At 39.2% G+C, this 27,801-nt stretch overlaps 1 protein-coding gene across 3 annotated transcripts in view; it reads left to right on the top strand.

Moving 5' to 3' along the window:
- Window positions 1-283: 283 nt before the first annotated feature.
- RAD51 (RAD51 recombinase) overlaps window positions 284-27,801 on the top strand; it is a 34,143-nt gene continuing 6,625 nt past the window's right edge. The window contains exons 1-6 of one of the 3 annotated variants that reach the window (XM_060618921.2): window positions 284-343; window positions 6,274-6,376; window positions 8,104-8,241; window positions 15,521-15,638; window positions 17,033-17,124; window positions 24,534-24,628. In XM_060618921.2, coding sequence (XP_060474904.1) covers window positions 6,290-6,376; window positions 8,104-8,241; window positions 15,521-15,638; window positions 17,033-17,124; window positions 24,534-24,628 — 530 coding nt within the window. In that variant the 5' untranslated portion in view covers window positions 284-343; window positions 6,274-6,289. Of the gene's footprint in view, window positions 344-388; window positions 801-6,273; window positions 6,377-8,103; window positions 8,242-15,520; window positions 15,639-17,032; window positions 17,125-24,533; window positions 24,629-27,801 lie in introns of those variants that run through there. The other 2 variants (XM_060618920.3, XM_060618919.3) reach the window with 2 other exon arrangements.

Raw genomic sequence — 27,801 nt, 5'->3', positions numbered from 1 at the left:
GCTAGCTTAGTTTTCCACTTCCACCTGTCCACTCGAGCATCCTCAGCCGCACCACCTCCAGGGGCCTGGAAAACGCCAGGCTCCGGGAATTTGAGTCAGAAGTTCAGAGCAATCTCAAGTGCCTAACGCTCAGGTTTAGATACTTCACAAGCAAATCAAGAATGGCTCTCTGGGACCAGGCTTCTCCCTAGAGGGGCTGAGGCACTAAAACAGGCGTGCGCCGGCGGTGCATACTGGGAGATGGAGTCTCCGGACAACCCCACTACCTCCTGGGAGTTGTAGTCCTCGGTCTGGTAAAAGAAAAGAAGGGGGCGACTCCCAAACTTTGAGTTCGTTTTCAGAGGTGAATGGAAGAGGGAAGTTCATAACATCACGCAAGGTTAAGTTCTCTAGGCTCATCTCTAGGATCGGGAGCAGCGTCCGAAGGGGCTGGAAGGCAGAGCCGAGGAGGGCGGGGAGACGTTACGTTGACGCTGGCGTGACCCAGCCCGAGAATTTGGCGGGATCTCCGAAAGTTGCAGTGCTCCGCGCGCGCAGTGGCCTGAAACCGAGGTCTGAGGAGAGCGGAGACGCACCCGGAGGGACGCAGTTGGGAGCTGAGTTTCGCCTGGGTTGTGTGCAGAAGGCCGGAACAAGGGAGTAGAGAAGTGGGCAGGAAGCGAAGGGGTCTGGAGTCCGTCCCGGCCGGGCGCGGACCGAGCCAGCGGACAGAAGTCGGGGCGCGCAGCCAGTGGGAGCGAGGAGCGCTGCGTACCAGGGTGAGGGTGTTAGGCGCGGACTCGGTTCCTTTTTGCCTCAGGGTAAGTCCCGACAGTAGCCGGCCCCGGGCCTGGCGGGCTCGTGGGGCCAAGTGAGAAAGCGGAGTTGGCGGGGTGGAGCAGGGGCATGCCCGGGCCCAACCCACCGTCAGAGCTTGTTGTGGCGAAAATGGTGGCGGACCCCAGGCTCCAGAGCTGGGGGCGGGGGACCTTTTAGAGGCCTTTGTTTCTAACACCCATTTTTATGGGGAGGGCCGGGGGGGGGGGCGGCAAGAAAGCCGAGATCCAGAGAGGTGTAGTGATTAAATGTCACAGCTGTTTCTGTCCGGGCCAGCGGTTCCGGATCTCTGGTCAGTCCTCTTTCCATGATACCGTATTTTCCTTACAAAGTACCAGCCTCCAGTTTCCAAAAAGGTGTTTTCATTACCTAATGGAAGGCCGTTCACGTGATGCCTAGGGAATGGTCTGTAGTGAGGTTTTTTACCTTGTAAAGTGAAGTGTAACATGCTTATCGAAGAATGCACAAATCCAAAGTGTACACAGCTCTGTGAATTATTTCAAAAAGTATATACGTGTGTAGTCACCACTCAGGTCAATAGCTAGAATGTTGTCAGCACCCCCAAAGCCTTTCCTGTTACCCCTCTAGTGTGTCTCCTTTTCTCTTCAAAGGTAACCACTATATTGACTTTTAATACCATTAACTAAATTTGCCTGTTTGAATTTTTTATGAGTAATGCTGTTTATATTTTTGTCTGGTTTTCCTCAACATTCTATCGGTTTATATATATGTTTGCATAAGGCAATAGTTCTTTCCTGTTGCTATATTGAATTCCTTATTCATTCTGCCCATGGTGTACATTTGGGTTGTTTCCAGTTTTTGGCTTTTTCTTTTTATAATTAAAAAAATTAATGTTTATTTTAGACAGAGAGAGACACACACACACACAGAATCTGAAGCAGACTCCAGGCTCCTGCTGACAACAGACAGCCGTAGTAGGGGCTCCAACTCAGGAGCTTTGAGATCATGACCTGAGCCGAAGTCGGATGCCTAACCGACTGAGCCACCCAGGTGCCCCAGTTTTGGGCTGTTTTAATGAGAAAGGCTGCTGAGAACATTTCCTGTGTACATTTTGGTGCACGCATGTATGCTTTTCAGTTGATTAGTACAGAGTATTGAAATTCCTGGTTCATAGCATTTTCTATATTCAGCTTTCACATTTAATGTTAGTTTTCTAAAGTTGTACCAATTTACATTCAAACCAGTAGTGTAGGAGTGTTTAGTTGTTTCACATGCTTGCCAACTCTTGATATTTTCAGTCTATTTAATCTTACCTATTCTGGTGCCATATACTAATATCTCATGGTTTGGATTTTAATTTTCCTGATTATTAATAAGATTAAGCATTAGTTCCTATGTTTATTGGCCATTTGGATATCTTCTTTCGTGAAGTGCTTGTTCAGATATCTTGTCTTTTTCTATTGGGTTGTCTGTCTTGCTGATTTGAAGTTCTTTATGTATTCTAACGATCAGTTCTTGGTTGTATAGGTGGTAAATATTTTGTCCCCTAACTATAGTTTGACTTTACATTTTCTTTTTCTTTTCTTTTTTAGTTTATTTTATTTGAGAGAGAGCACATGCATATATGCATGTGAGCGAGGGAGGGGGAGAGAGAAAGAGAGAGAATCCTAAACAGGTTCCATGCTTGATCTCATGGAGGCATGAGATCATGACCTGAGCTGAGATCAAGAGTCCAAAGCTTAACTGACTGAACCACACAGGCACCCCTTACTTTTTTTTTTTTTTTTTTTTTTTTTTTTTAGACGTTTATTTATATTGAGACAGAGAGAGTAGGAATGGGGCAGAGAGAGGATTCCAAGAGAATCCCGACGCGGGCTTGATCTCCCAAACTGTGAGATTGTGACCTGAGCTGAAATCAAGAGTCTGAAACTTAACTGACTCAGCCACCAGGGGCCCATGACTTTTCATTTCTTTCTTTCTTTCTTTCTTAGAAAGACTTAGGACTTAGGATCAGGTCATGATCTCACAGTTTGTGAGTTCAAGCCCCACATCCGGCTCGCTGCTGTCAGCACAAAGCCCACTTCAGATCCTCTGTCCCCCTCCCTTTGCCCCCCCTCACTTTTGCTCTTTCAAAAATAAAAATAAATTTTAAGAAATCCTTATCCCAAAGTCATGAAGATATCTGCCTGTATTCCAAAAGCTTTGTTTTACCTCTTACATGAAGATCTATAATCAAATTGGAAATTGAGTATGTGTTTTTCTTATTCTGTAAGGCTCTCCCATTAACCCAGCACTGTTTATTGAAAAGTCCATCCTGGGGCACTTGTGTGGCTCAGTCAGTTAAGCATTGGACTCTTGTAGCACCTGGGTGGCTCAGTCAGTTAAGCATCCCACTCTTTTTTTGTTGGTTGGTTTTTAATTTTTTTTAATGTTTGTTTATTTTTGAGAATGAGAGAGAGTGCAAACGGGGGGTGCAGAGAGAGAGGGAGACACAGAATCTGAGCTGTCAACACAGAGCCTGACGTGGGGTTTGAACCCACGAACCATGAGATCATGACCTGAGCCAAAGTCGGATGCTTAACCAACTGAGCCACCCAAGTGCCCCATAAGCATCCCACTCTTGATTTCAGCTCAGGTCCTGATCTCACAGTTGTAAGTCCCACTTTGAGCTCCATGTTGGGCATGAGGCCTGCTTGGGTTTCTCTCTGTCCCTCCCTCTCTTCCCCTCCCCTACTTGTGAGCTCTCTTTCAAAATAAATGAATAAACCTAAAAAAAGGAAAAGAAAAGACCATCCTTTATTACTCTGCAGTTTCATCTTTTTCATAAATTATGAATGTTTGCATTCAGGTGATTCTGATATTTAGCATTATCATAGATACACATTATGCTGAACCTGCCATCTAAGAGATCTGCACCTGAAATAATCAAGAACAAATGGTCATCTCCGCTGGGGCACCTGGGTGGTTCAGTGGGTTAAGCTTCTGACTTTAGCCCAGGTCATGATCTCATGGTTTGTGTGCTATCAGCACAGAGCCAGGAGCCTGCTTCAGGTTCTGTGTCTCCTCTCTCTGCCCCTCCCCTGCTTGCTCTCTCTCTCTCTCTCTCTCTCTCTGTCTCTGTCTCTCCCTCTCAAAAATAAACATTAAAAAGAATAAATGGTCATCTCAAAAGAAGACATACATATGGCAAACACACATGAAAATGTGCTCAAATGACTAATCAGGGAAATGCAAATCAAAACCACAATGATACAGTATGTCAGAATGGCTAAAATTAAAAACATAAGAGGGACTCATCTGACTCTTGATTTTGGCTTAGGGTATGATCTCACTGTTGGTGGGATTGAGCCCCACTTCTAGCTCTGCACTGACAGTGCAGAGGCTGCTTAGTATTCTCTCTTTCTCTGCCCCCCTCTGCTTGCACTTGCTCTGTCTCTCCCTCTCAAAATAAACTTAAAAAGGAAGAAAAGAAATAGGGGAGCCTGGCAGGCTCAGTCAGGGGAGCATGTAACTTTTGTTCTCACAGTTGTTAATTCGAGCCCCACGTTAGGTGTAGAGATTGCTTAAAAATAAAATCTTAAAAAATAATAGCAACAAGTGTTGGTGAGGATGTGGAGAAAAAGGAACCCTCCTGCCCTGTTGGTAGGAATGTAAATTAGTGCAGCTACTGTGGAAAACAATATAGAGGTTCCTCAAAAATTGAAAATAGAAATGCCATATGATTCAGTAATTCTACTACTGGGTACCCAAAGAAAACAAAACAAAAAAACCCTACTAACTTGAAAAAATATGCACCCCAATGTTTATTGCAGCATTATTTGCAATAGCCAAGATATGGAAGCAACCCAAGTGTCCATCCATACATGAATGGATAAAGTGGATGTAGTATGTATATGTGTGTGCACGTGTGTGTGTGTGTATGTATACACACACGCGCGCGCGCACACACACACACACACACAGTGGAATATTACTCAGACTTTAAGAAGATCTTCCGTTTGCAGCAATATGGGGGGACCTAAAGGGTACTATGCTGAATGAAATAAGTCCTACAGAGAAAGACAAGTATGCTATGATTTCATTTATATGTGGGATCTAAAAAACAAAAATAAACAAAAAGCAGAAACAGACCCATAAATACAGAGAACAAATTGATGGCTCCCAGAAGGGAGGAGTAGGGATAGGCAAAATGGATGAAGGTGAATGGGAGGTGCAGGCTTCCAGTTATGGAATAAATCACAGGAATAAAAGGTACAGCGTAGGGAATATAGTCAGTGGTATTATAATAGTGTTGTATGGTGTCAGATGGTAGCTATACCTGTGGTGAGCTTAGCATAGTATAGAGTTGTCAGATCACTACGTTGTATACTTGAAACTGATGTAACACTGTATGTTAACTATATTTCAATTTTAAAAAAAGGAAAAAGAGGGGCACCCGGGTGGCTCAGTCGGTTAAGCGTCCAGCTTCAGCTCAGGTCATGATCTCCCACTCCGTGAGTTTGGGCCCCACGTCGGGCTCTGTGCTGGCAGCTCAGAGCCTGGAGCCTGCTTTGGATTCTGTGTCTCCCTCTCTTTCTGCCCCTCCCCTGCTCATGCTCTGTCTCTCTCTGTCTCAAAAATAAATAAAAACAATAAGTAAATAAATAAATACATAAATAAATAAAGGAAAAAGAACAAATGGTCTTTTGTCCATTCTTGAAGAATGGAGATTTCATATGTGTTATCCTTTGAGTTAAATTAATCCTGATTTAAATTGTCCAGATTGTTTTGGTGTGATTTAAGTTAATTTATTCTTGTGAACATTAAGACTTTTCACTCTTACTAACACCTCTGAAGATCATGAAAAATTTTTGTTCTCAGTTCTTTTCAACCTGAGCAATCTTAACTCTTTTATCATAATAACCTGACTAGGTATAGGCCTATTGCTCATATGGAAGATTTCAGACTGAGCAGGGTACTTGAATGTTATTTATTCACTTAGGCATTCACTGAAGTCTGGAATGATTAAAATGGTGATATTTAAATTTCAAATTTCATACATTCCTATTATAAGCAGAATATGTGACTACAAGTTATCCTTGGCTAAGATGGGAAGTATGTCTCTCATTTCAGTCCACTGTCTTATCACTGGCTTATGGATAGTCATTCTGTACCTTCGTTTCACTCCTGTCCCACCACCCCCAACCCCTACTTGCTGGAAGGGAACAATGGAATAAGATTCGGCCCCTACCTTCCTACCTATGAAGCAGGGGAGCTGGGGATATAGTTGGTCTAGTTAAGCTGTGCATCGTTATGAAGCAGACTAGTTCTGGCTCCTCCTAAACTCTTTTTGATACAACTAGCTAGGTGGAAGGGAAAGGGTGATGAAATATATGTTCGTTTTCCTGCCATGGGTAGGTCAGTGATTAGACCAAAAGCCTAACAAATAATTCTTCAGAGATTTATTACAAAACTAAGTTTACAGTTCTGTACTCTCTGGTCGTCTGTATTTTTCAGTATTGAATGCTGAGTAATGGCTATGCAAATGCAGCTTGAAGCAAATGCAGATACTTCAGTGGAAGAAGAGAGCTTTGGCCCACAACCTATATCTCGATTAGAGGTATGTGCTTTGTTGCTAATTTTGAGATTATAATGCAGGATTAGTGTCTTCTACCTGTTGGGAGAAATCACAGGTTTTACATAAACCATTGGTTTATTGCCTAAGGCCAAGACCTAAATTGGAGTTTTTAGAAATACTGTCAAGGATCCTGTGGAAAGCTTAACATGGTTGCTAAGCATGTCTGGCCAGATCTCTTTTGTTAAGAATTCTTCTACTTTATCATTTTTCTTTCTCAGAGTTGGGTTGTCAAAACCTAAGGAGTCTATGGGTCCCATGATGGAGTCTCTGTGATGTTTATACTACATATGAAATTGCTATCCAGGGAATTACAGTGGCCTGGGCCAGCTCTGCAGGGAAAAGAGAGGACCATTGTCTCTCCATTGACCCGTATCTGCTGAAGTTACTAGCAAGACAGCTGTCATGATCAGAGAGAAGCACTTGTGGTCATTAAGGTATAAGAGCCAAGCTCCAATTCAGGACTGCACAAGAGCATCAAGTACCAGAGCTGCGGCCTTGTACTATTTCTTCCCATTGTGCAGAGGCCCCGGTGTGAGTGCAGCTGACATAGGCTGAAAGAAGTAGGAGGGAAAGCAGAGAAAGCCTTCATTCTTCTCTTTACATATATTCCTGTCATCCCCAGCTAAGCTTCAAGACTCCAGAAGTTAATTTAAATAGGTTTGTGTTAAACATTACAGGGTTCAGAGTCAACTTTTGTTACCATGAGCATCCTTATACCCACACATGGGTTTTGCTTATTGCTTAAATATTAGTAGAGCTTGTTTCTATGGACAGATAATATTCTCTCCCCTCTCTCAAACCTTCCCTGACCTGCAAATACATGCATATTCTGCCATTAACCGATATTGTCTCAGAAGTCATGGTTTTGGTGACTAATAAAACTAAAGCTAACTTTGTAATATAGGGAGGAAGAGGTGCCTTTGGGTGGTTTGTTTTGAGAAGTGGTATAGGAGTCCCCAACCAAAAGTAATCCCCCTCCCTTTTTAATGAATAGAATTTATTGTCAAATTGGCTTACATACTGTTTTTCCCATTTTTAAGGTCAGTTGTTAGATCAGAGCTTTCCTGTCAATCATTTTTTATGTGTGCTTGACGTAGAAAACATTGGAAAACACCGATTTTAAGGTGGCCTTTTAGGACCCAGGGTCTTAGGGTTCATTTAGAGTCCCAGTCATAAAAGTTTGAGAGTTGCGGGCTTATACCCAGTGCCTGGGAGTTACTGGTTTGGTCCCGTTTCATGATGAGAATATGTACGTAGGATAGTGCTAGTTTAAAAATTTCTTTTCAGGGGCGCCTGGGTGGCTTGGTCGGTTAAGCGTCCAACTTCAGCTCAGGTCATGATCTCACAGACTGTGAGTTCGAGCCCCGTGTCGGGCTCTGGGCTGATGGCTCGGAGCCTGGAGCCTGCTTCCGATTCTGTGTCTCCCTCTCTGTCTGCCCCTCCCCTGTTCATGCTCTGTCTCTCTCTGTCTCAAAAATAAACGTGAAAAAAAAAAAAAAATTAAAAAAAAAAAATTTCTTTTCAGAACGAAAAGAAATGAATGAAAAATAGTTTGTTATTAAATACCTGATATGTAGAGCATACTTTTCACAGCTTTTACATATAATATCACAGTTCTTCAAAATAGCTCTGAAATGGGTAGGGCCAATATCCATATTAGACAGATGAGGGAACTGAAGCTTAAATTTATCCATGGTTTTCACTTGCAGCAATGTGGCATAAATGCCAATGATGTGAAGAAATTGGAAGAAGCTGGGTTCCATACTGTGGAGGCTGTTGCCTATGCACCAAAAAAGGAACTAATAAATATTAAGGGGATTAGTGAAGCCAAAGCTGATAAAATTCTGGTAAGTACTGCTTATATGAGGCATTAGTGGGAATAGTACAAAAGGATATACAGTGAAAGGTGGCAGTGTTCCTCCTTTCATCCCTCATTGTGTCATCCTGGCCCCCTTTCCAGAGGTGACTGCATTAGTTAACTATATATATGCCTCCTTGCATAAATTGGGATTTTCTGTCAAGGAAATCGCAATTTCATGGTATGATACAAGTACTGCCAAATTGATAAGTTTGCGTTCCCACCAGCAGTCAGTACCTTATCTTTCTAGAAATTATGATCTCATGCCTTAGAAATATATTCATTAGTTTGTAACCACAAAAAGAGTTTCAAAAAATATTCATTGACATGTTCATGATATAAGAAAGCAGGCTAATAAAATGTCTAAGTGTATATATACATGGTTGATTTGTGTTTTTAAAAATGTGTGTATTTATGTATAACACATGCACAGAATAACTATACTAAAATATGTTATTTCTGGATGGTAAGAATGTGAGCTATTTTTATTTTTGCCTCAATTTTCTGAAGTTTCTGCATTTTCCATAATACACTTGTTTTACTTTCAAATAGAAAAACTTTATTCCTCAAATATTAAAGCCATGTTAATTAGGCTCTAAGCGTGTATAATCTGTTAGTTGACTAATCACAGGCAAGATTCTTTTTTTTTTTTAAGTTTGTTTTGAGAGAGAGACCACATAATGGGGGAGGGGCATCAAGAGAGGGAGATCCAGAATCCCAAGCAGGCTCTGGGCTGCCAGCACAGAACACAGACAAGATTCTTTTATAATGATAAGAGAGTGTGATTTCAAATCATACTTTTAGTTTTGTTTTGTTTTTTAACCTTAATGACATAAAGGTGATTTTACTGGCTTAACAGAAATGAGGTAGTAACCTAATAATCCCTTATATAGCACTTTAACTTTGAAATCCCATCCCTTTCATATATATTCTCATCTGGCCTTCATAACAACACTGAAAAAGATAGGGCAAGTATTATCTCTTTTACAGATGAGGAAACTTAGGCACAGTGGTTCAATTATTTACCCAAGGTCATGCAGGCAATAGCAGAACTAAGACTGGAATCCAGTTATTTTCATCCTGTCCTATTCTGATCTTTTCTCATCTCTGTTCAGTGTCTTATAGCTACTATTAATTTTTCTTCATAATTCTCCATGATTACATTTTATTGTATGCATTTATCCTTTGGTATTTATATACATAGTTTGATTAGCTTTACCGTTGAATTTTTTGTTTTGTTTTTTAATGTTTATTCATTTTTGAGAGAGAGAGAGACAGAACATGAGCAGATGAGCGGCAGAGTGAAACAAGGACAGAAGATTCAAAGCAGGTTCTGCATTGATAGCATAGAGCTGGATGTGGGGCTCAAACTCACGAACTCTTAGATCATGACCTGAGCTGAAGTCAGACACTTAACTGATTGAGCCACCCAGGCACCCCCTACCCTTGAAGTTTTTATAGCATAAAGTAAATATCTATAAAATTGTATTTTCATATTTATTTTGATTACTATTATAGTTTCACAGAAATTTTTCACTGAAAAGATATTCAAAGGCTAAAGATTCTTCAAGAAAAACTGCATCTTTTGTTATGGGGTAGCTTCAGTGTGTGTACTGCTATGTAACTTAGTCAAATGGACAATATCTGAAATTTGTGTGTACTTATCTCATACATTAATATGTACACAACCTGATGAATTCTGTTTTACTGGGTATTATACTAAGAGCTTTGAATTTTTTTTTTTTTTTTTTTTAACGTTTATTTATTTTTGAGACAGAGAGAGAGCATGAACGGGGGAGGGTCAGAGAGAGAGGGAGACACAGAATTTGAAACAGGCTCCAGGCTCTGAGCGGTCAGCACAGAGCCCGACACGGGGCTTGAACTCACAGACCGTGAGATCATGACCTGAGCCGAAGTCGAACGCTTAACCGACTGAGCCACCCAGGTGCCCCGAGCTTTGAATTTTTAAGCACTGGGAGGAATGTTAACTTCATTTCTTTAGACCATTCTGTAATAGTAATTCAGTCTGGGCTCAAAAATTATAATCCTTGGGGTGTCTGGGTGGCTCAGTCATTTGCGTTTCCGACTCTTGTTTTCAGCTTAGGTCACAATCTCATGGTTCCTAGGATCAAGCCCCCGCATTGGGCTCTGCACCGATATCTCAGAGCCTGCTTGGGATTCATTCATTCATTCATTCATCCATCCATCCATCCATCCATCCATTCATCCATCCATCCCCTCTCTCTCTCTCTCTGTCTCTGTCTGTCTCTCTCCTGCTCCTGTGTGCGTGTGTACTTTTTTTTTTTAATGTTTATTTATTTTTGAGACAGAGAGAGACAGAGCATGAACGGGGGAGGGGCAGAGAGAGAGGGAGACACAGAATCAGAAGCAGGCTCCAGGCTCCGCAAGATTGTGACCTACGCTGAAGTCAGACGCTTAACCGACTGAGCCACCCAGGCGCCCCGCATGTGTACTTTTTCAAAGTAAACGTTAAAAAATTTTGTAATTCTTAATTTAAATCTTTAGAGGAATGATATTGCTATCTATGGAAGTATAAAGTTGTCATTTATTGTATTACTTAAATATGTTTGTTGAATTGGTAACTTAATTGGAAATAAGAGTTCTGAGCCCCTAATACCTTAAAGAGTGTTTATCATACTAAGCCAGTAGGTGTCTCTAAAGTCTATTTGTTGTTTTTTTTCTGGGCATTAATATTTGTGACAGAAAAAATCCTGACAGAATATTTGATTATGCCTGTCTGACCTTAGTTTTAGAAATCAAATTAATGTTTTGCTTTTGTGAAAACACAAATATAGACCTGTAATAAAGTGAAATAAGATATGCAGAATGATATAGAGATGAGTCTATTTTTCCATCCTCTCTGATTTCAGACATTTTATATTGTGAGCTTCTAGTGGGTAAAGATTAGTTGTGTTATTTGCTTTTAAAGTTTAAAGAAGGGGCGCCTGGGTGGCTTAGTCGGTTAAGCGGCTGACTTCGGCTCAGGTCATGATCTCGTGGTCCGTGAGTTCGAGCCCTGCGTCAGGCTCTGTGCTGACCGCTCAGAACCTGGAGCCTGTTTTGGATTCTGTGTCTCCCTCTCTCTGACCCTCCCCCGTTCATGCTCTGTCTCTCTCTGTCTCAAAAATAAATAAACGTTAAAAAAAAAAAAATTAAAGTTTAAAGAAGATTTCTTCAGTCACTGTAACTCTTCCCTCCCATTTCTATTCCCCCAAAGTCTTTGAAATTCAGATTTTCACCAAGAATACCTACTATCATAGTGGAGAAAGGAAAATAAAATCCATTTTCAGTATATCTGTCGAAATGGTTGAGAGACAAAGATTTTGTGAGTGAAATAATTGATTCAGAAGGTGCAAAATTCTTAGGTGGTCTTTTCCACATTTCAAAGTTTATTTCAAAGTTAATTGGCTTTTGTTGAACTATGTTCTCTTGATGTACTATGAACAGTGACAGATTCAGCACAGATATTTTTTGTTACATGTTTTTAAAAAATTTTTAATGTTTATTTTTGAGAGAGTGAGTAGGGGAGGGGGCAGAGAGAGAATGGGAGACACAGAATCCTTAGCAGGCTATAGGCTCTGAGCTTTTAGCACAGAGCCTGATGTGGGGCTCAAACTCGTGAACCACAATATCATGACCTGAGCTGAAGTCGGATGCTCAACTGACTGAGCCACCCAGTCGCTCCTATATATTTTTATTTGCTATTCTATGTCTCGTGTTCAAGAGTTTGGTAGTTCTTGGCTGTAGATTTACGGGGGTACCTGGGTGGCTCAGTTGGTTAAGTGTCCACCTCTTGATATCAGTTCAGGTCATGATCTCATGGTTCTTGGGATCAAGCCTCAAGTCAGACTGTGAGCTGACAGCGTGGAACCTGCTTGGGGTTCTCTGTCTGCCTCTCCCCTGTTCGTGCACGTGTGCTCTTGCGCTCTCGCACTCTCTCAAAATAAATAAGCTGCTGAAACATTGCAAAAAAAAAAAAAAAAAAAAGCCTATAGATTTAAGATTTCACCTAGCACATACGAAAGTAAATTTATTATGTAAGTGTGAGAGTAAAAGTAAAGTTCTCCAGATTAGGCATTTGCATGGTTTTTACTTAACATTTCACTGTTTACCATTCTGTTCCTGTAGGAGCTCATTGACTAGAAAATGTAGGAGTTAAAATGACAAACAGGGAAAGCATCTCCTGTGTTTTTTCCTTAGTATTTTGTTGTTAAAATTTTTAAGCTTACTGTAATGCTGAAATAATTTATAATGAAAACTCATATACCCACCACCTAGACTCTACCATTAACATTTTAATATATTTGACTTATCACCTGTCTGTTCATTGATCTATCCAGCAATCTGTCCATTTAATAGAAGTTACAGAAAGATCATAGAAAAAAGGAAAGAAGTTATCACAGACATAATTTAAGAAAATTTCCGGGGCACCTGGGTGGCTCAGTTGGTTAATTGCCCAACTTTAGCTCAGGTCATGATTTCATGGCTCGCAAGTTCAAGCCCCATGTCGGGCTCTGTGCTGACAGCTCAGAGCCTGGAGCCTGCTTCAAATTCTGTGTCTCCCTCTCTTTCTACCCCTCCTCTTCCCCTGCTCATACTCTGTCTCTCTCAAAAATAAACAAACATTAAAAAAATTTCCAGAGCTAAAGGGAAGCAGAAGTCTCATATAGTATGACCTCATGGAGTGTCAAGGACCCACACCTAGACATGTGAGTGTGAAATTTCAATATACCAATCATGAAGAGAAGATTCTGAAAGATTTCAGAGGGGAAAAAAAGCAACTAAAGGAACAGAAAATCAGAAAGACCACATTTCTTTTCAGAAATCTAGCAGGTAGAAGCTAGTAGAGCAGTGTCTTCAAAGTTCTAAGGGCACATAATTTTAACCTAGAATTCTGTTTGTAGCAGTTTTATTAATTATTCAGGCAGAATAAAACATTTTCAGCAATACAAGAATTCACTTTTTTTTTTTAAGTTTATCTATTTTGAGAGAGAGAGAGAGAGAGAGAGCATGCATGCAAACAGGAGAGGGGCAGAGAGAAGGAGCAAGAGAGAATCCCAAGCAGGCTCTGCACTGTCAGTGCAAAGTGGGATATAGGGCTTGGACCCACCAACCATGAGTGAGATCATGACCCGAACCGAAATCAAGAGTTAGATGCTTAACCAACTGAGCCAGCCAGGCACCCCAGGAATACAAGAATTCAGAACATTTTTCTCGTATCCACTTTCTTAGGAAGGTACTTGATGATATTCTTTTAACAAAACGAAGGTGGAAAACCAAAGATCTAGGTTAGACTCCAACCTAAGAACTCAGTGAAGGAGTGTCTTTAGACAGTAGTTAGTCTAGAGAGCAAAGACCCCAGTTTGGAAAAAAAAAGGAACTTCAGGCAGAAGGGTTTCAGTAGAACACATGGTAAGATTGAGAGGTCAGAAAATTTGAGAAATGATAAAATCAGAAAATACTAGAGAAAGACATGACTCAGATATAAAAGCAAGGTAAATGGAGCATGATTTTGAAACTGCTGGCATATAAAACAATTCATTTGAATTTGACAGCAGAAGCCTTTGAGGGACATTGAGTTGTTGACACTGGAACTTTAGTATTTCTAGTCCACCGTTTGATTCTGCAGTGAATAAAATTCACAAAGCTGTAATACAGACATTGTAATGAGTTTTCGAGTGAAATAGTATTAGACTTTTTCTTTGTGGTAAGTTTTTAAATTACAAGTTTAATGTCAGTACTTGCTATAAATGTATTCAGATATTTCTTTTTTTTGTAGTTAGACTCACACAGTTTATTATATTGAATTTAGATTCAAGTTCAACTAATCACTTGTACCTTGACTTGGATTATTTTTCTAGTTTAGTGAGTTTTAATATTTAATAGTTTTTTAAATAGGAATTAGCCTATTTCATTAGTCACGTAATTTGTTGGCATAGAGTTATGATTTTGTAAGCTTGATAGTAATGTTGTCTCTTTCATTCCTGATTTGTGATGAGTCTTTTTATTTCTTTCTTTTTTATTTATTTATTTTTTTAATGTTTATTTTTGAGAGAGAAAGAGCACAAGCAGGGAAGGGGCAGAGAGAGAGAGAGAGAGAGAGAGAGAGAGACACACACACACACACACACACACACACACACACACACACACACTCTGAATCAGGCTCCAGCACAGAGACTGACTCAGGGCTTGAACCCATGAACTGTGAGATCATGACCTGAGCTGAAGTCAGATTCTCAACCAACCGAGCCACCCCTAGTCTTTTTATTTTTTTCTTGATCTAGCTAAAGGTTTATCAGTTTTGCTGATCTTCTCAAAGAACCAAATCCTGGTTTCATTGATTTTCTCTATTGTATTTCTATTCTCTATTTTATTAGTTTCTACTCTAATCTTCCTTTCTTCTGCTTGCTTTGTTTAGTGTACTCTTTTTCTGGTATCTTTAAGTGGAAGTTAGGTTATTGATTTTAGATCTTTCTTATAATACTGGCATTGATAGCTATAAACTTCCCTTTAAACTCTGCTTTTACTGCATTCCATAAGTTGTGGTATGCTGTGTCTTCATTTTCATTCACCTGAAAGTATTTTCCGATTTCCCTTGTCATTTCTTCTTTGACTCATTGGTTATTTAGGAGTGTATCATTTAATTTCCATTATTTATGAATGCATTTATTTTTAAATTTTGGAATTAATTGATAGATGGTTGAAAACTTACCAGTGACTGCAAAATAGGATTTAAATGTTTTCGACCTCGACAGTATAAGAGAAAAGGTACAGGTGACAGAGATGGTAAAGTAGATATGGAGGGAGAAGAGACTGAAGGGCAAATGTCCTCATTTAACAAAGTAGAAAGTTAAGAGAGAAAGTCTGTGGTTGATGGAACAGGAAACGAGGACTTAAATATATTATTGGACTTTGTGCCATATTGTCACATTTGTCATTAAGTCAGGGGAAGTACATATATGTTGGTCTGTAATAGTTTTTTGTTTTTTTTATTTATGTGGATGTATTATTTGAATTAGTAATTTCAAAATTAATCTTCTTGGAGTCCCTAAATTAGTTTACCCTTTAGTTGCCAGAAAGATAAAATAATCCTAGAACTAGAACTATTAGTATTTTGATAACTTTTTAAAGAGAAATCATTCTAGAAATGTTATTAGATGTTATTTCATCCCGCTCTATGTCTGGTTCTTGTTTTATTAATAATAAACATATTTTGTTGATTTGACATTACTTAATTTTCCCAGACTGAGGCAGCCAAGTTAGTTCCAATGGGTTTCACTACTGCAACTGAGTTCCACCAAAGGCGATCAGAGATCATACAGATTACTACCGGATCCAAAGAACTTGACAAACTACTTCAAGGTATGGTAATCCCTTATCCTCTGTTGTAAACTACAGTTAGCAAAGCATCCAGGTCACAGAACAAAACTAAAGTATTTGGGTAGAATTCGTGTGTTAGATATGATTAAAAGATAAGAGAACTATCCACATTGAAGAAGTAAGACTGCTGTAGGGTGGGACCTGAGTTACACAAAATTGTCTGCCAATTAATTAGTTCAGTTTCCATTTAATACCACATTCAGAGGGTAAGCTCCCCCTGCCTAAAGAATTAATTATAACCTACTTTAACACAAGGTTGAAAATCTGATAACTAAAACACTCCATGTTTGAAGACTAGGTTATAGTATCAATCCATGGTAGTACACACTAATATTTAGGACTTTATGGAAAGCTGTAAAGTTTTTTTGAACTTGTGAAAACACTGCTGCCCTGAAAGATTTGTTTCTTAGTGCTTCACCAAATATTTCAACATTTAAAGTTTTCATTTTGGGGGGAGACAAAATAGTATGCAATCAGCAATCACACTCAAATTTGAGTGTTAGCCCTCCCATCTGTACCTCCTCCCAGCATTTACTGGAGGTATTACATGTGCAAATTACTTAATATCTCTATGCCTCAGTTTTATTATCTTCATAATAAGGATAAAAAGACTTCCTACCTTATAGGTTATTGGAATTAAGTGAATTGGTACATATATATGTGTAGCACAATGCTAGATACACAATTAACGATTAGAAAGTACTAGGTGATATTATATCTGTATTTTTTAAGTGACTGCTTATTGACTTGTGATGGTATAGTTCTATATCTCTAGTTAAAGCCACATGTGTGATACAGTTACATAGAGCTGTACACAGATACACAAATGAGATGAGTATACCTACAGTTGGAGAAATATGACTGTATCACTGACAGCTTTCTGATATTGATACTGTACTGTAATTATATAAAATGTTACACTGGAGGAGGCTGGGTGAGAATTCATGGGATCTTCCTGTACATTTCTTGGCAATTAAAAAGAAAAAAATTTGTTAATGTTTATTTACTTTTGAGAGAGAAAGAGAGAGACAGAGACATGAGGGGGTAGGGGCAGAGAGAGAGGGAGACATAGAATCTGAAGCAGGTTCCAGGCTCCAAGCTGTCAGCACAGAGCCTGACGCAGGGTTCGAACCTGAAACCACACGATCGTGACCTGAGCTGAAGTTGGACGCTTAACCGACTGAGCCACCCAGGCGCCCCGGCAATTTTCTATAGATCTAGAAATATTTCAAAATAAAAAATATTTTAGGAGTTACTGATTGTTGAAAAATGGATTTCCAAATTATGTATACATCTTTTTGATGAGCTCCAAGGGCATTTCTATGATTATTGTTTCTGAATGTTTGTATTTTGCTAAAGGATATTTCTTACTTTAGGAGGAATTGAGACTGGATCAATTACAGAGATGTTTGGAGAATTCCGAACTGGGAAGACTCAGATCTGTCATACATTGGCTGTAACATGCCAGGTAAGCTTTTGGGCTCTAACCAAATCAGCAAAAAAAAGTTGATTCTTGTTATTTTCAAGCATCTTTTGGGATGGAAATAAAAGGCACTTTCTCTATCCCTAAGACTAATTAGAAGGTAGACTTCCTATTTCAGAATTCTTCATTGTGCTAATACTTTCAGATTTTTAATTTCAGATACTTTCTTACCATCCATTAGGCCTCCCCAGGCTTCACCTGCCTTCTTCACTAGTCTAGATTTTATGATTGATCATTAAAGTCATTCCTTTACAAATACCCTCAGATTTACATTCCCCATCAGAACAGATGCCAATTTTGGATGAACTCTTCTCAGTCTTCTCTGAGAGCTGTCTTCTGAGTGCTTGTTCCCTAATAGCTAATCATACTGGAGAAAAATCATACCGTAAAGCTGATTGTCTGCATTTTATTCTTTTTTTTTTTTTTTTTTAGTGTTTTATTTATTTTTGAGAGCGAGCGAGCGAGCAAGCACACAAGCAGGGGAGGGGCAAAAGGGGAGAGGGAATCACAGAATCCAAAGCAGGCCTCAGGCTCTGAGCTATCAGCACAGAGCCCAACATGGGGCTCAAACTCATAAACTGTGAGATCATGACCTGGTCAAGTCGGACGTTTAACCAACTGAGCCACCCAGGCACCCCAACTCCTCCTGTTTTCTGCTCTTCCTCGTACTAAGTATCTTCTCCATTTCTACTTATGCTCTCATTCATAGGAGGATTTGGAAATAGACACAGATAATTAATTGCCTGAGATCATATTGTATTGAAAAGGTAGATACAAAAATCAAACCCGACTTTACAAGCCCATCCTCTTAAAACCTTTATAAGAGTAAAACCTTTACCTGGCTTGTTTTCTGCTGTATTGCTAGTGCCTAGTCAGTGCTTTGCACTCAGTAAATACTTGAAGCAATGGAGACAATAGAATAGATGTCCTAAGACATACTCCTTTGTTTGTTTTAAGATTTTATTTTTTAAGAAATCTGTACACCCAACGTGGGGCTCAAATGTACAACCTGAGATCAAGAGTCATCTGCTTTACTGACCAAACCAGTCAGGCACCCCAGCACATACTTAATATAACAGAAATTGTATGGAGGAAGTAGCATAACTTTTTTAGGGAGAGGGATTACTTCACCCTAAAGTAATCATGGAACACTTTAGAGAGATAAGGGATTGGACCATACTCCTGAAGAATGCTAAATTTGAGTAGGTAAAGAAATTAAAAAGCATTTAACTAGGGAATGGTATGTGCAGAAGTGCAGGAGCACAGGGGCATGATATATGGAGAAGACAATAAATAAACCCGTTTATCTAGCTCAGAGGTCTTCCTTGGAAAAGTCGTAGGAGATAAACCTTAAAAGGACACATCAAGGTACACCTGGCTGGCTCAGTTGGTGCAGCATGTGACTCTTGATCTTGGGGTTGTGAGCTTGAGCCCCACGTTAGGTATGGAGATTACTTAAAAATAAAATCTCTAAAAGAAAAAAGGACAGCTCAAGAACACGTTTTAGAAGGTCTTCGCTATAATGTAAGGAGTTTACACTCGATTCTGTAAAGAGTGGAGGGCATAAAATCTTCCTCAACTGAAAAGAAATAAGTAGGGGGGCTTGGGTGGCTTAGTCCAACTTCAGCTCAGGTCATGATCTCACAGTTCGTGGGTTCAAGTCCCATGTTGGGGTTTGCGCTGTCGGCTTCAGAGGGAGAGTGTTCTCATTCTCTCTTCCAAAAATGAAACATTAAAAAAATTTTTTTTGAATAACAAGTAATATTTTCAGAAATACTCTGGTAGCAACCTGTTGAGAATTGGAAGGAGAGGCAAAAGCTGAGGATATTTAATGGATGATTATTATAAACATTAGCTGATTGGGTATAAACTAAAATAGTCACATTGAAGAGATACAGGTAGAAGATGTAAAAGGCGGCATTTAATGACTGATGATAAAAAATATATATATCCCTCAGCCCAACAATGTATTAATTTGGTAAACTCTAGAAAGGATTTGGGGGAGAGAGGTAGTTTTTATGGAAAGATTAGTTCAAATTTAGAGAATTGGGTTTGAGGTAATGAGACAACCAAGTAAAATTGTCTAGCAGTATTTAGAGATGTTGTAACTAAGTCCTATGTAGAGAAGTAACATTGGAATCTCTGAAAATGAAAGATCTGAGAAGAGAGAAGGACATAGAAGGGACAGTGAACAAATTTGTCACTGTTTTGCAACTTTAAGCAGTGTTTTGAGGAGCCCTTTTTCTTCTTTGGGGTCCTAACATTCCTTGGTTTAAGGGTATGTTGCTGTGAGTAGCTGGCCCAGTGAGTACCCTGGAACCTGGCCCATTACTATGGGTCAACTCTATTAGAATTTTTTGAGGCTAGGATTGCCTGGGTGGCTCAGTCAGTTAAGTGTCTGACTTCAGCTCAGGTCATGATCTCATGGTTCGGGAGTTGGAGCCCCACGTTGGGCTCTGTGCTGACAGCTCAGAGCCTGGAGCCTGCTTCGCATTCTGTGTCCCCTTCTCTCTCTGCTCCTCCCCCCACTTGCGTTCTCTCTCTCTCTCTCTCTCTGTCTCTCTCTCTCTCTCTCTCAAAAACAAACATTAAAAAAAAATGTTAGGGTTGCCTGGGTGGCTCAGTCATTTGAGCGTCCGACTTTGGCTCAGGTCATGATCTTAACGTTTGTGGATTCAAGCCCCGCATTGAGCTCTGTGCTGACAGTTTGGAACCTGGAGCCTGCTTCAGATTCTGTGTCTCCCTCTCTCTGCCCCTCCCCCACTCATGCTCTGTCTCACTCTCCCTCAAAAATAAATATTAAGAAAAATTTTTTTTAATTTTTAAGAATTTTTTTAGGCTTTATTACAGTTTTAGGTATTTTGAAGGAAATGGCATTATTTTAATCTAGATAGATTATACTCACTTCTCCCATGGACACAGCTTATCGATGAAGTTCAGGACAACTCACATGAAATTTGCCTCTTTATAGCAGTATGACAGAGGAGGGTTACTAATATCTTTCTATTCTAGTGTGAATTCTTACCCTCTCGACAACAGTAGTTCTTGAAACTCATTTATAAATTGTTCTCTTTTGTGTTTTTTTTTCCTCTTGTAAAAAGAGTTTTGAACTGTCCCTCATTATTCAGTATTTAAATAGTTTATCAAAAATGTTAATTATATCAATGTAATGTGCTATGGTTTCAGATGGTATTACAAGCCGTAAAAAAAAAAACAACAGATTTTGTGGGGCACCTGGGTGACTCAGTTAAGCATCTGACTTCAGCTCAGGTCGTGATCTCACCGTTTCCGAGTTTGAGCCCCGTGTCAGGCTCTGTGCTGACAGCTCTAAGCCTAGAGCCTATTTCAGATTCTGTGTCTCCTTCTCTCTGCCCCTCCCTCCCTCTCTTTCTCTCTCTCACTCTCAAAAATAAATATTAAAAAAAAAGAAATACTGATTTTGTTAGCACCCTGTGTCTTACATAAGTTCACATTTTAGTAAGACACATATATCTGCAGAGACTAATATTTTCTCAAGTCACCCAACAAAATCTTTATTTTTTTTCACGTTATAGATATGTACTTCATTAGTCACAGCTTCTACGTTGAAATGGTGAATGTCATTTCTTGAGATAGGAAAATACTCTGGTTCTTTGTGAATAAAGGTGTTTGGAACAGTAAGAGGCCCAGCTTGATAGTCTCCTGGTTTTTTTCATCATTTACCTTTTTCCTTTTAATTTTAATTATTTAATTCTCATTTTAATTGTTTCTTTTCCTGATTGCTCTACTGATCTTTTTGTTGCAGACCAAATGTCACTGTATGTCTTATGAGACAGCTAAGTTAGAATTCCACTGTCAGGTATACCTGAGCCATTGTTGTTTCTCCTCATAAAGAATTCTGAGGAGGAGAGATTGGGGGTAGAGGAGAACTTTGAGACTGAGACTTATAAAGGGGGGAGCATTGAGAAGAAGAGTGGTAGTGAGCCATAGAAGCTGTATTACTGCCTGGGCACCATTAGAAAACTGTTAGCAAAAGGGAAATATAGCACCATGATGTGGGTCGTTTGACAGGATATGTTACTTTTTAAGTAGAAATGGTTTCTGCATGTTGTTTTGACAGAGATTCATGTGGAATAAATATTTACAGTATATCTGTAGTGGCTAGAGCAACTACGTACACTTGATCTTAGCCAAAAGGCCGAGAAGCAATTAGGGCAACTACGTATATCACGCTTATGCTCTTCAACTGTGCAAAAAGAATCCTATCCTGGGACTATTTATTAAGTAGATTATGCCTGTCAACAATAAACTGAAGCAAAATTCTCAAACATATCCTTTCTATAAAAGTAACTGAACATTCACAGCTGACTGAACACCTATAGAGCTTTTTTTGTTTTGTTTTGTTTTAAGAGACAAACATGCTAATTCATTAATAACAGAAAGGATTACATTTCACCATCCTGAGACCTGGAACTAGAGGTATAGAGAGGATGTTAGATTACTGCTTGAATCTAAACATTTTCTGCTCTCATTTGAGATTTTCTTAACTTAATTTTACTTCTTAATGAAATAAAATTCCAGTACATTAGATCTCTATCTAATAATGAAGTTATGTAAAGCTGAGAGCCACAGTTAGATTACAAAAATAAAGAACCCATGTTTGTTCAAAGTACTAGAGATATTTTCAAATTCAGAGAATACAGTTTATCAAAAATTGCAGTTTTGAATGCATATATGCCCTTTGACAGAAAATGTGGCTTCCATGGGGCATCTGGGTGGGTCAGTTGGTGAAGGGTCCAACTTTGGCTCAGGTCATGATGTCACAGTTTGTGAGTTTGAGCCTTGCATCGGGCTCTGTGCTGACTGCTCAGAGCCTGGAGCCTGCTTCAGATTTTCTGTCTCCCTCTTTCTCTGCCCCTCTACTGCTCATGCTCTCTTTCTCTGTCTCAAAAAGAAACATTTAAAAAAAGTTTTTTTAAATGTGGCTTCCACAATTTTCACATAAAGTCAAGAATAAATGTACAAAGAGTTTATACCATAGCATTATAAAATGGTGAAAGTTCAGAACAAACTGGATCACTAAATTAGGAAGAAGGGTGAAATTATGTTACTAAGCAGTTATTAAAAATAGCTAACTTGGTGGTGGTGTCCCAGTCCAGTAACACAAGATAACTGCAGTGGCACTGGAGGGCAAGATGGAGGGGACAGAATGGGCTGGAGTGCAGAGCATGCAGTCCATCCCCTTGAAATTGGCTCAGTAAACACACTGGGACCTTGTCCACTTTTCTGTCAGTCTGCCTACCTATACCCAGCCACCTGTGGTCTCCCTTCTGTCCAAAGAGGTCACATAACTGAAAAAGAACCTCTTCTCATGCTAGCACTAAAGATAACAAACAGTGAGAAAAATGGGGATCCCCATTCATCTTAATTCCTTAATTTCTTCAGCCCTGAGTCTCAAGATTTTCTCCTCCCCAAAAAACTAAGTCAGCCTTTGCTGTCCTTTTGGCCAGTGATTCCAAACATTTCCTCTGTGGAAAATGTTTTTCTCCTTCCGTGGATTCTTAGGATTTAAAAGATAACAATCTTTTTCCCCTTTCCAAATTAACAAAGCCTCTGTAACTGAGTGCTAAGGTCAATACCGTAGGGGTGGACATATCAGATTTCAAAGTGCTTTCTGTATGTCAAGCACTGTGCTAAACACTTTATGTGAGTTATTTAATCTTCAGAACAATCCTATAAGGTGGGTTTTATCTACATTTTACAGAAAAGGAAACAGATTAATATTCTCAAGGTCACATGGTAATGGCAGAACCACATACCAAAAGCCTTTGTATGAAACTGCATAGATTATGATCTGGAAGATTACTTCTGGGAGATGGGAGGGATAAAGAAGAGCTTTTAGTTTTTACTCTACTTATTTCTATATTGTGTGAATTTTTAAATCAAGCATATAGTACTTTCATAATTTTGAAAAGGATTTTCTCAGAAATAGGAAAAAGAAATTTTGATGATACTAGGCCCTTAATGTAAAATGTCCTAAAGGACTTTCCTTAGAATTTAAAGGTGAATTATGGCTCCAAAGTAGATTTCTAGGGTGGAAACTACCCTTTAGCATAATTCACTTAAAATTTGTAAAACTCGGGGCGCCTGGGTGGCTCGGTCGGTTAAGCGTCCGACTTCCGCTCAGGTCACGATCTCGTGGTCCGTGAGTTCGAGCTCCGCGTCAGGCTCTGTGCTGACAGCTCGGAGCCTGGAGCCTGTTTCAGATTCTGTATCTCCCTCTCTCTGACCCTCCCCCATTCATGCTCTGTCTCTCTCTGTCTCAAAAATAAATAAAGGTTAAAAAAAATTAAAAAAAATAAAATAAAATAAAATTTGTAAAACTCAAAGGTGTCTGGCATGAGATGGATAGCCCAAAACTGAGATTTCCCTAAGTGGTTCATGAGACTGTTTTCGTTTCTTTCCTTTTTCTTTACACTCTACTTTCCAGGGCACCTGGGTGGCTCAGTTGGTTAAGTGTCCGACTTCAGCTCAGGTCATGACCATCTCATGGGTCATGAGTTCAAGCCCCACATTGGGCTCTGTGCTGACAGTTCACAGCCTGGAGCCTGCTTCAGATTCTGTGTCCCTCACTCTGCCCCTTTCCTGCTCACGCGCTCTCTCAAAAATAAATAAATGTTAAAAAAAATTTTTTTTTATTTAAAAAACTCCTTTTTTTCCTTTTGTTCATTTTTAACGCCTGTAGGTATTATTGGAATGAGCACCTTTTTTCTTTTTTTCTTTAAACTTACAAGCTAACGTAGTAAATAATCTTTCAAATGTTTGTACTCCGGGCTCCTAGGTGGCTCAGTCATTTAAGCATTCAGCTTCGGCTCAGGTCATGATCTCACGGTTCGTGCATCTGAGCCCCACATCAGGCTCTCTGCTAACAACGCAGAGCCTGCTTCAGATCCTATGTCTCCCTCAATCTTTGTCCCTATCCCATGCTCGCTCGCGCGCACGATCTCTCTCGCTCGCTCTCTCTCTCTCTCTCTGTCAAAAATTTTAAAAAAACATTAAAAAACTTATCTGGGATCTGAAAAAAAAAATTTTTAATGTTTGTATTCTTGAGAGAATTGTTCAGTCTTATATTGGTATGCAGACTTAGAATTTTATCATCTACTTTGAACTGTATTTCCAAGCAATCCAACTCTGTTAGGACTCTGGATTCACTTGGTGTGGGTCACCATGAGCTTCATAATTCCTTGTTTCTACTATTTGTATTTCTCTTAGAAGGGAATGCCTCCTCCTTACTTCTGAGTGTCTCTTTAATGTATTTTTTCCCTTTGCCTAATTGGGGTGAATGGGGAAGTTGATTAGTTATATCAGAAGAAGTACAGTGTTCATTTCCACATTGTTATTTTTGTTCTCTCTAGCTTCCCATTGACCGAGGTGGAGGAGAAGGAAAGGCCATGTACATTGACACTGAAGGTACTTTTAGGCCAGAAAGGCTGCTAGCAGTGGCTGAGAGGTAGGTTACTCGATTAAATAAATCTGGCCTCACCTGTCACTGTAGTGATTGCCAGGGTTATTAGTATGTCTGAAGAGTGTCTCTTCTCTTACTTCTGTGTATTCCAATGTTATGTGTAGTTCAGAAAAATGACCTTCCATAGTAGAGGAAAGTGCTCTTCTTTAAAATCTATGAGTTATTGTCAGACTGGATAAAAAACTACAATTGTATGTTGTTTCCTAGAGAAACACTTTAGATTCAGAGACACATAGGTTGAAAGAAAAAGGATGGTAACATATTGCATACAAACAGTAACCATAAGAGAGCTGGACTGGCTATACTAATATCAGACAATATAGACTTTAAGACAAAAAATATGTATTACTGGAGACAAAGAGGAACATTGGGAAAATAGAACATTATCAACATATCCATACCTATCCTCAGGCCCCAGAATATGTGAAACAAAAACTGCCGTAATTGAAGAACAAAATAGACAATTTAACCATATTTTGTTGGGGACCAGTATCTTACTTCAAAAGACCCTGTAGCTAGCATTACACTTAATGGTGAAAGTCTGAATGCTTTCTCCTTAAGATTGGAAACAAGGTGAGGATGTCTACTCTCACTACTTATATTCTATGAAGTGGAATATGCTGAATGTACTGAAGGTCCTAGTCAGTGAAGTCAGGTGAGAAAATGAAATGCAAGGCATCCAGATTGGAATGGAAGATGTAGGTGACATGCTCCTGTATGTAGAAAATTCTAAGGAATCTACATAGACACAAAACTGCTAGAACTAGATTAGTTCAGCAAGGTTGTAGGATATAGTGTCACTATGCAGAAATCCATTGTATTTTCATATACAAGCAATGAACAGTTCAAAAATTAAGAACCCAATTTCATCATTCACAGTAGCACTGAATTCCATTCACTGTCAAAAAGATCAAAATAGTAATAATTTCAACAGAAGACTACAAAACATCGATGAAAGAAATTGAAGATCTGCATAATTAGAGAAACAGTCCATCTTCATGGATTGGAAGACACAGTATTACTAAAGTCTTAATTTTTCCTCCAACTAATCTATGGATTCAGCACAATCCCTACAGAAGTTTTAGGAAACTTTTTTGAAGAAATCAACAAGCTGATTATAAAATTTATATAGAAATGTCTAGGATCCAGAATAGCCAAACCATTCTTAGGGTGGGGGAGGTGAAGAGAAAGAACAAAATTGGAGGTCTTAGTCTTCTTTATTTTATTTTTTTTTCTTCTTTTTTTTTTTTTTTTCAACATTTTTTATTTATTTTTGGGACAGAGAGAGACAGAGCATGAACGGGGGAGGGGCAGAGAGAGAGAGGGAGACACAGAATCGGAAACAGGCTCCAGGCTCCGAGCCATCAGCCCAGAGCCTGACGCGGGGCTCGAACTCACAGACCGCGAGATCGTGACCTGGCTGAAGTCGGACGCTTAACCGACTGCGCCACCCAGGCGCCCCAATCTTCTTTATTTTATTTTTTATTTATTTATTTATTTATTTATTTTTTTTTTTTTTTGGGACAGAGAGAGACAGAGCATGAACGGGGGAGGGGCAGAGAGAGAGGGAGACACAGAATCGGAAACAGGCTCCAGGCTCCGAGCCATCAGCCCAGAGCCTGACGCGGGGCTCGAACTCACGGACCGCAAGATCGTGACCTGGGTGAAGTCGGACGCTTAACCGACTGCGCCACCCAGGCGCCCCTCTTCTTTATTTTAAAATTTACTCTGAGGCAATAAAAATTAAGACAGTGTGGTACTGGCATAGGACAGACATGTGAATCAGTGAGACAGAACTGAGAATTCAGAAATGAGCTCTTTAATTTATAGTCACTTGATTTTTGATAAAGATGCCAAGGCAATTTAATGGTTCCCAAATAAGAGTCTTTTCAGTAAATGATGCTAATGTTGTTGGGTATCAACATGCAAAAAGATAAATTTAGACCCTTACACCATACATAAAATTGACAAAAATGGATAATAGTCTGATAACTCTTCAAAAAATTAAACAGAATTATAGTATAATTCAGCAGTTCCACTTGTGAGTATATGCTCTAAAGAATTGAAATACGGACTTCGGTACTTGTACACCAGTGTTCATAGCACTAATCACAATAGCCAAAAAGTGGAAACAACCCATTTATTCATCACTAGATGAATGGATAAACAAAATGTCATAAACACACAATGGAATATTTTTTAATCTTAAAAAGGAAGGAAATTCTCATACATGATACAACATGGATGAATATTGAAAATATGCTAAGTGAAATAAGCCAGTTACCCAAGGACAAATTATATGATTCCTCCTCTTATATGAGGTACTTAAAGTAGTCAAATTCATAAAGGTAGTAGAACAGTGGTCCCCAGGAGCAGGAGGTGAGGGGAATTAGGAGTTATTATTTAAGGGATACAGTTTTAGTTTGGGATGATAAAAAGTTGTGGAGATGGATGGTGGTGATGGTTGTACACCATGGAAATGTACTTATTGCCACTGGACTGTACATTTTTAAAAAGGTTGAAATGGTCAATTATATGTCATGTATATGTACTTTATTATTACTATTTTAAGGATGATGGTCCTAAATAAAACTAATACTATAAAACTTAGGACAAAAGGGCAGACAAAAATATTTGTGATCTTGAGGTAGGCAAAGATTTCAAAACACAATCCATGAAAGAAAAAAAATTGATGTTTTTATTTTCATCAAAATTTGAAGATTGTGTGTTTCAAAGAACATTAGTAAGAAAGTACAAAGACAACCCAGAGAATGTCAGAAAATATTTGCAAATCATGTATCTGAAGGGTCTAGTATCCAGACTATACAAAGATCTCTTAAAATCCAACAATAAAAAGACAACCCAATTAAAAAATGAGCAAACTATTTGTATAGCTGTTTCTCCAAACAAGATAAATGGCCAAGAAGCACATGAAAAGATGCTCAACGTCATTAGTCAAGGGGGAAAACAAAACCACAATGAGATACCACCACCAGGGTAGCTGTAATAAAAAAGGTAGTAACAAGTGTTAGGGAGGATGTAAAGAAACTAGAATCCTAATTGCTGGTAAGAATGTAAAATGGTCCAGTCACTTTGGAAAACAGTGTGGCAGTTAAATATAAAATTACCACATAACCCAGCAGTTTCACTCCGGTTAT

Source organism: Panthera onca, chromosome B3, assembly GCF_046562875.1.
Source record: "Panthera onca isolate mPanOnc1 chromosome B3, mPanOnc1 haplotype 2, whole genome shotgun sequence".
Lineage (NCBI taxonomy): Eukaryota > Metazoa > Chordata > Mammalia > Carnivora > Felidae > Panthera > Panthera onca.
Note: the sequence above shows the minus strand (reverse complement) of the source record. Positions and strands in the feature narration are given on the sequence as shown.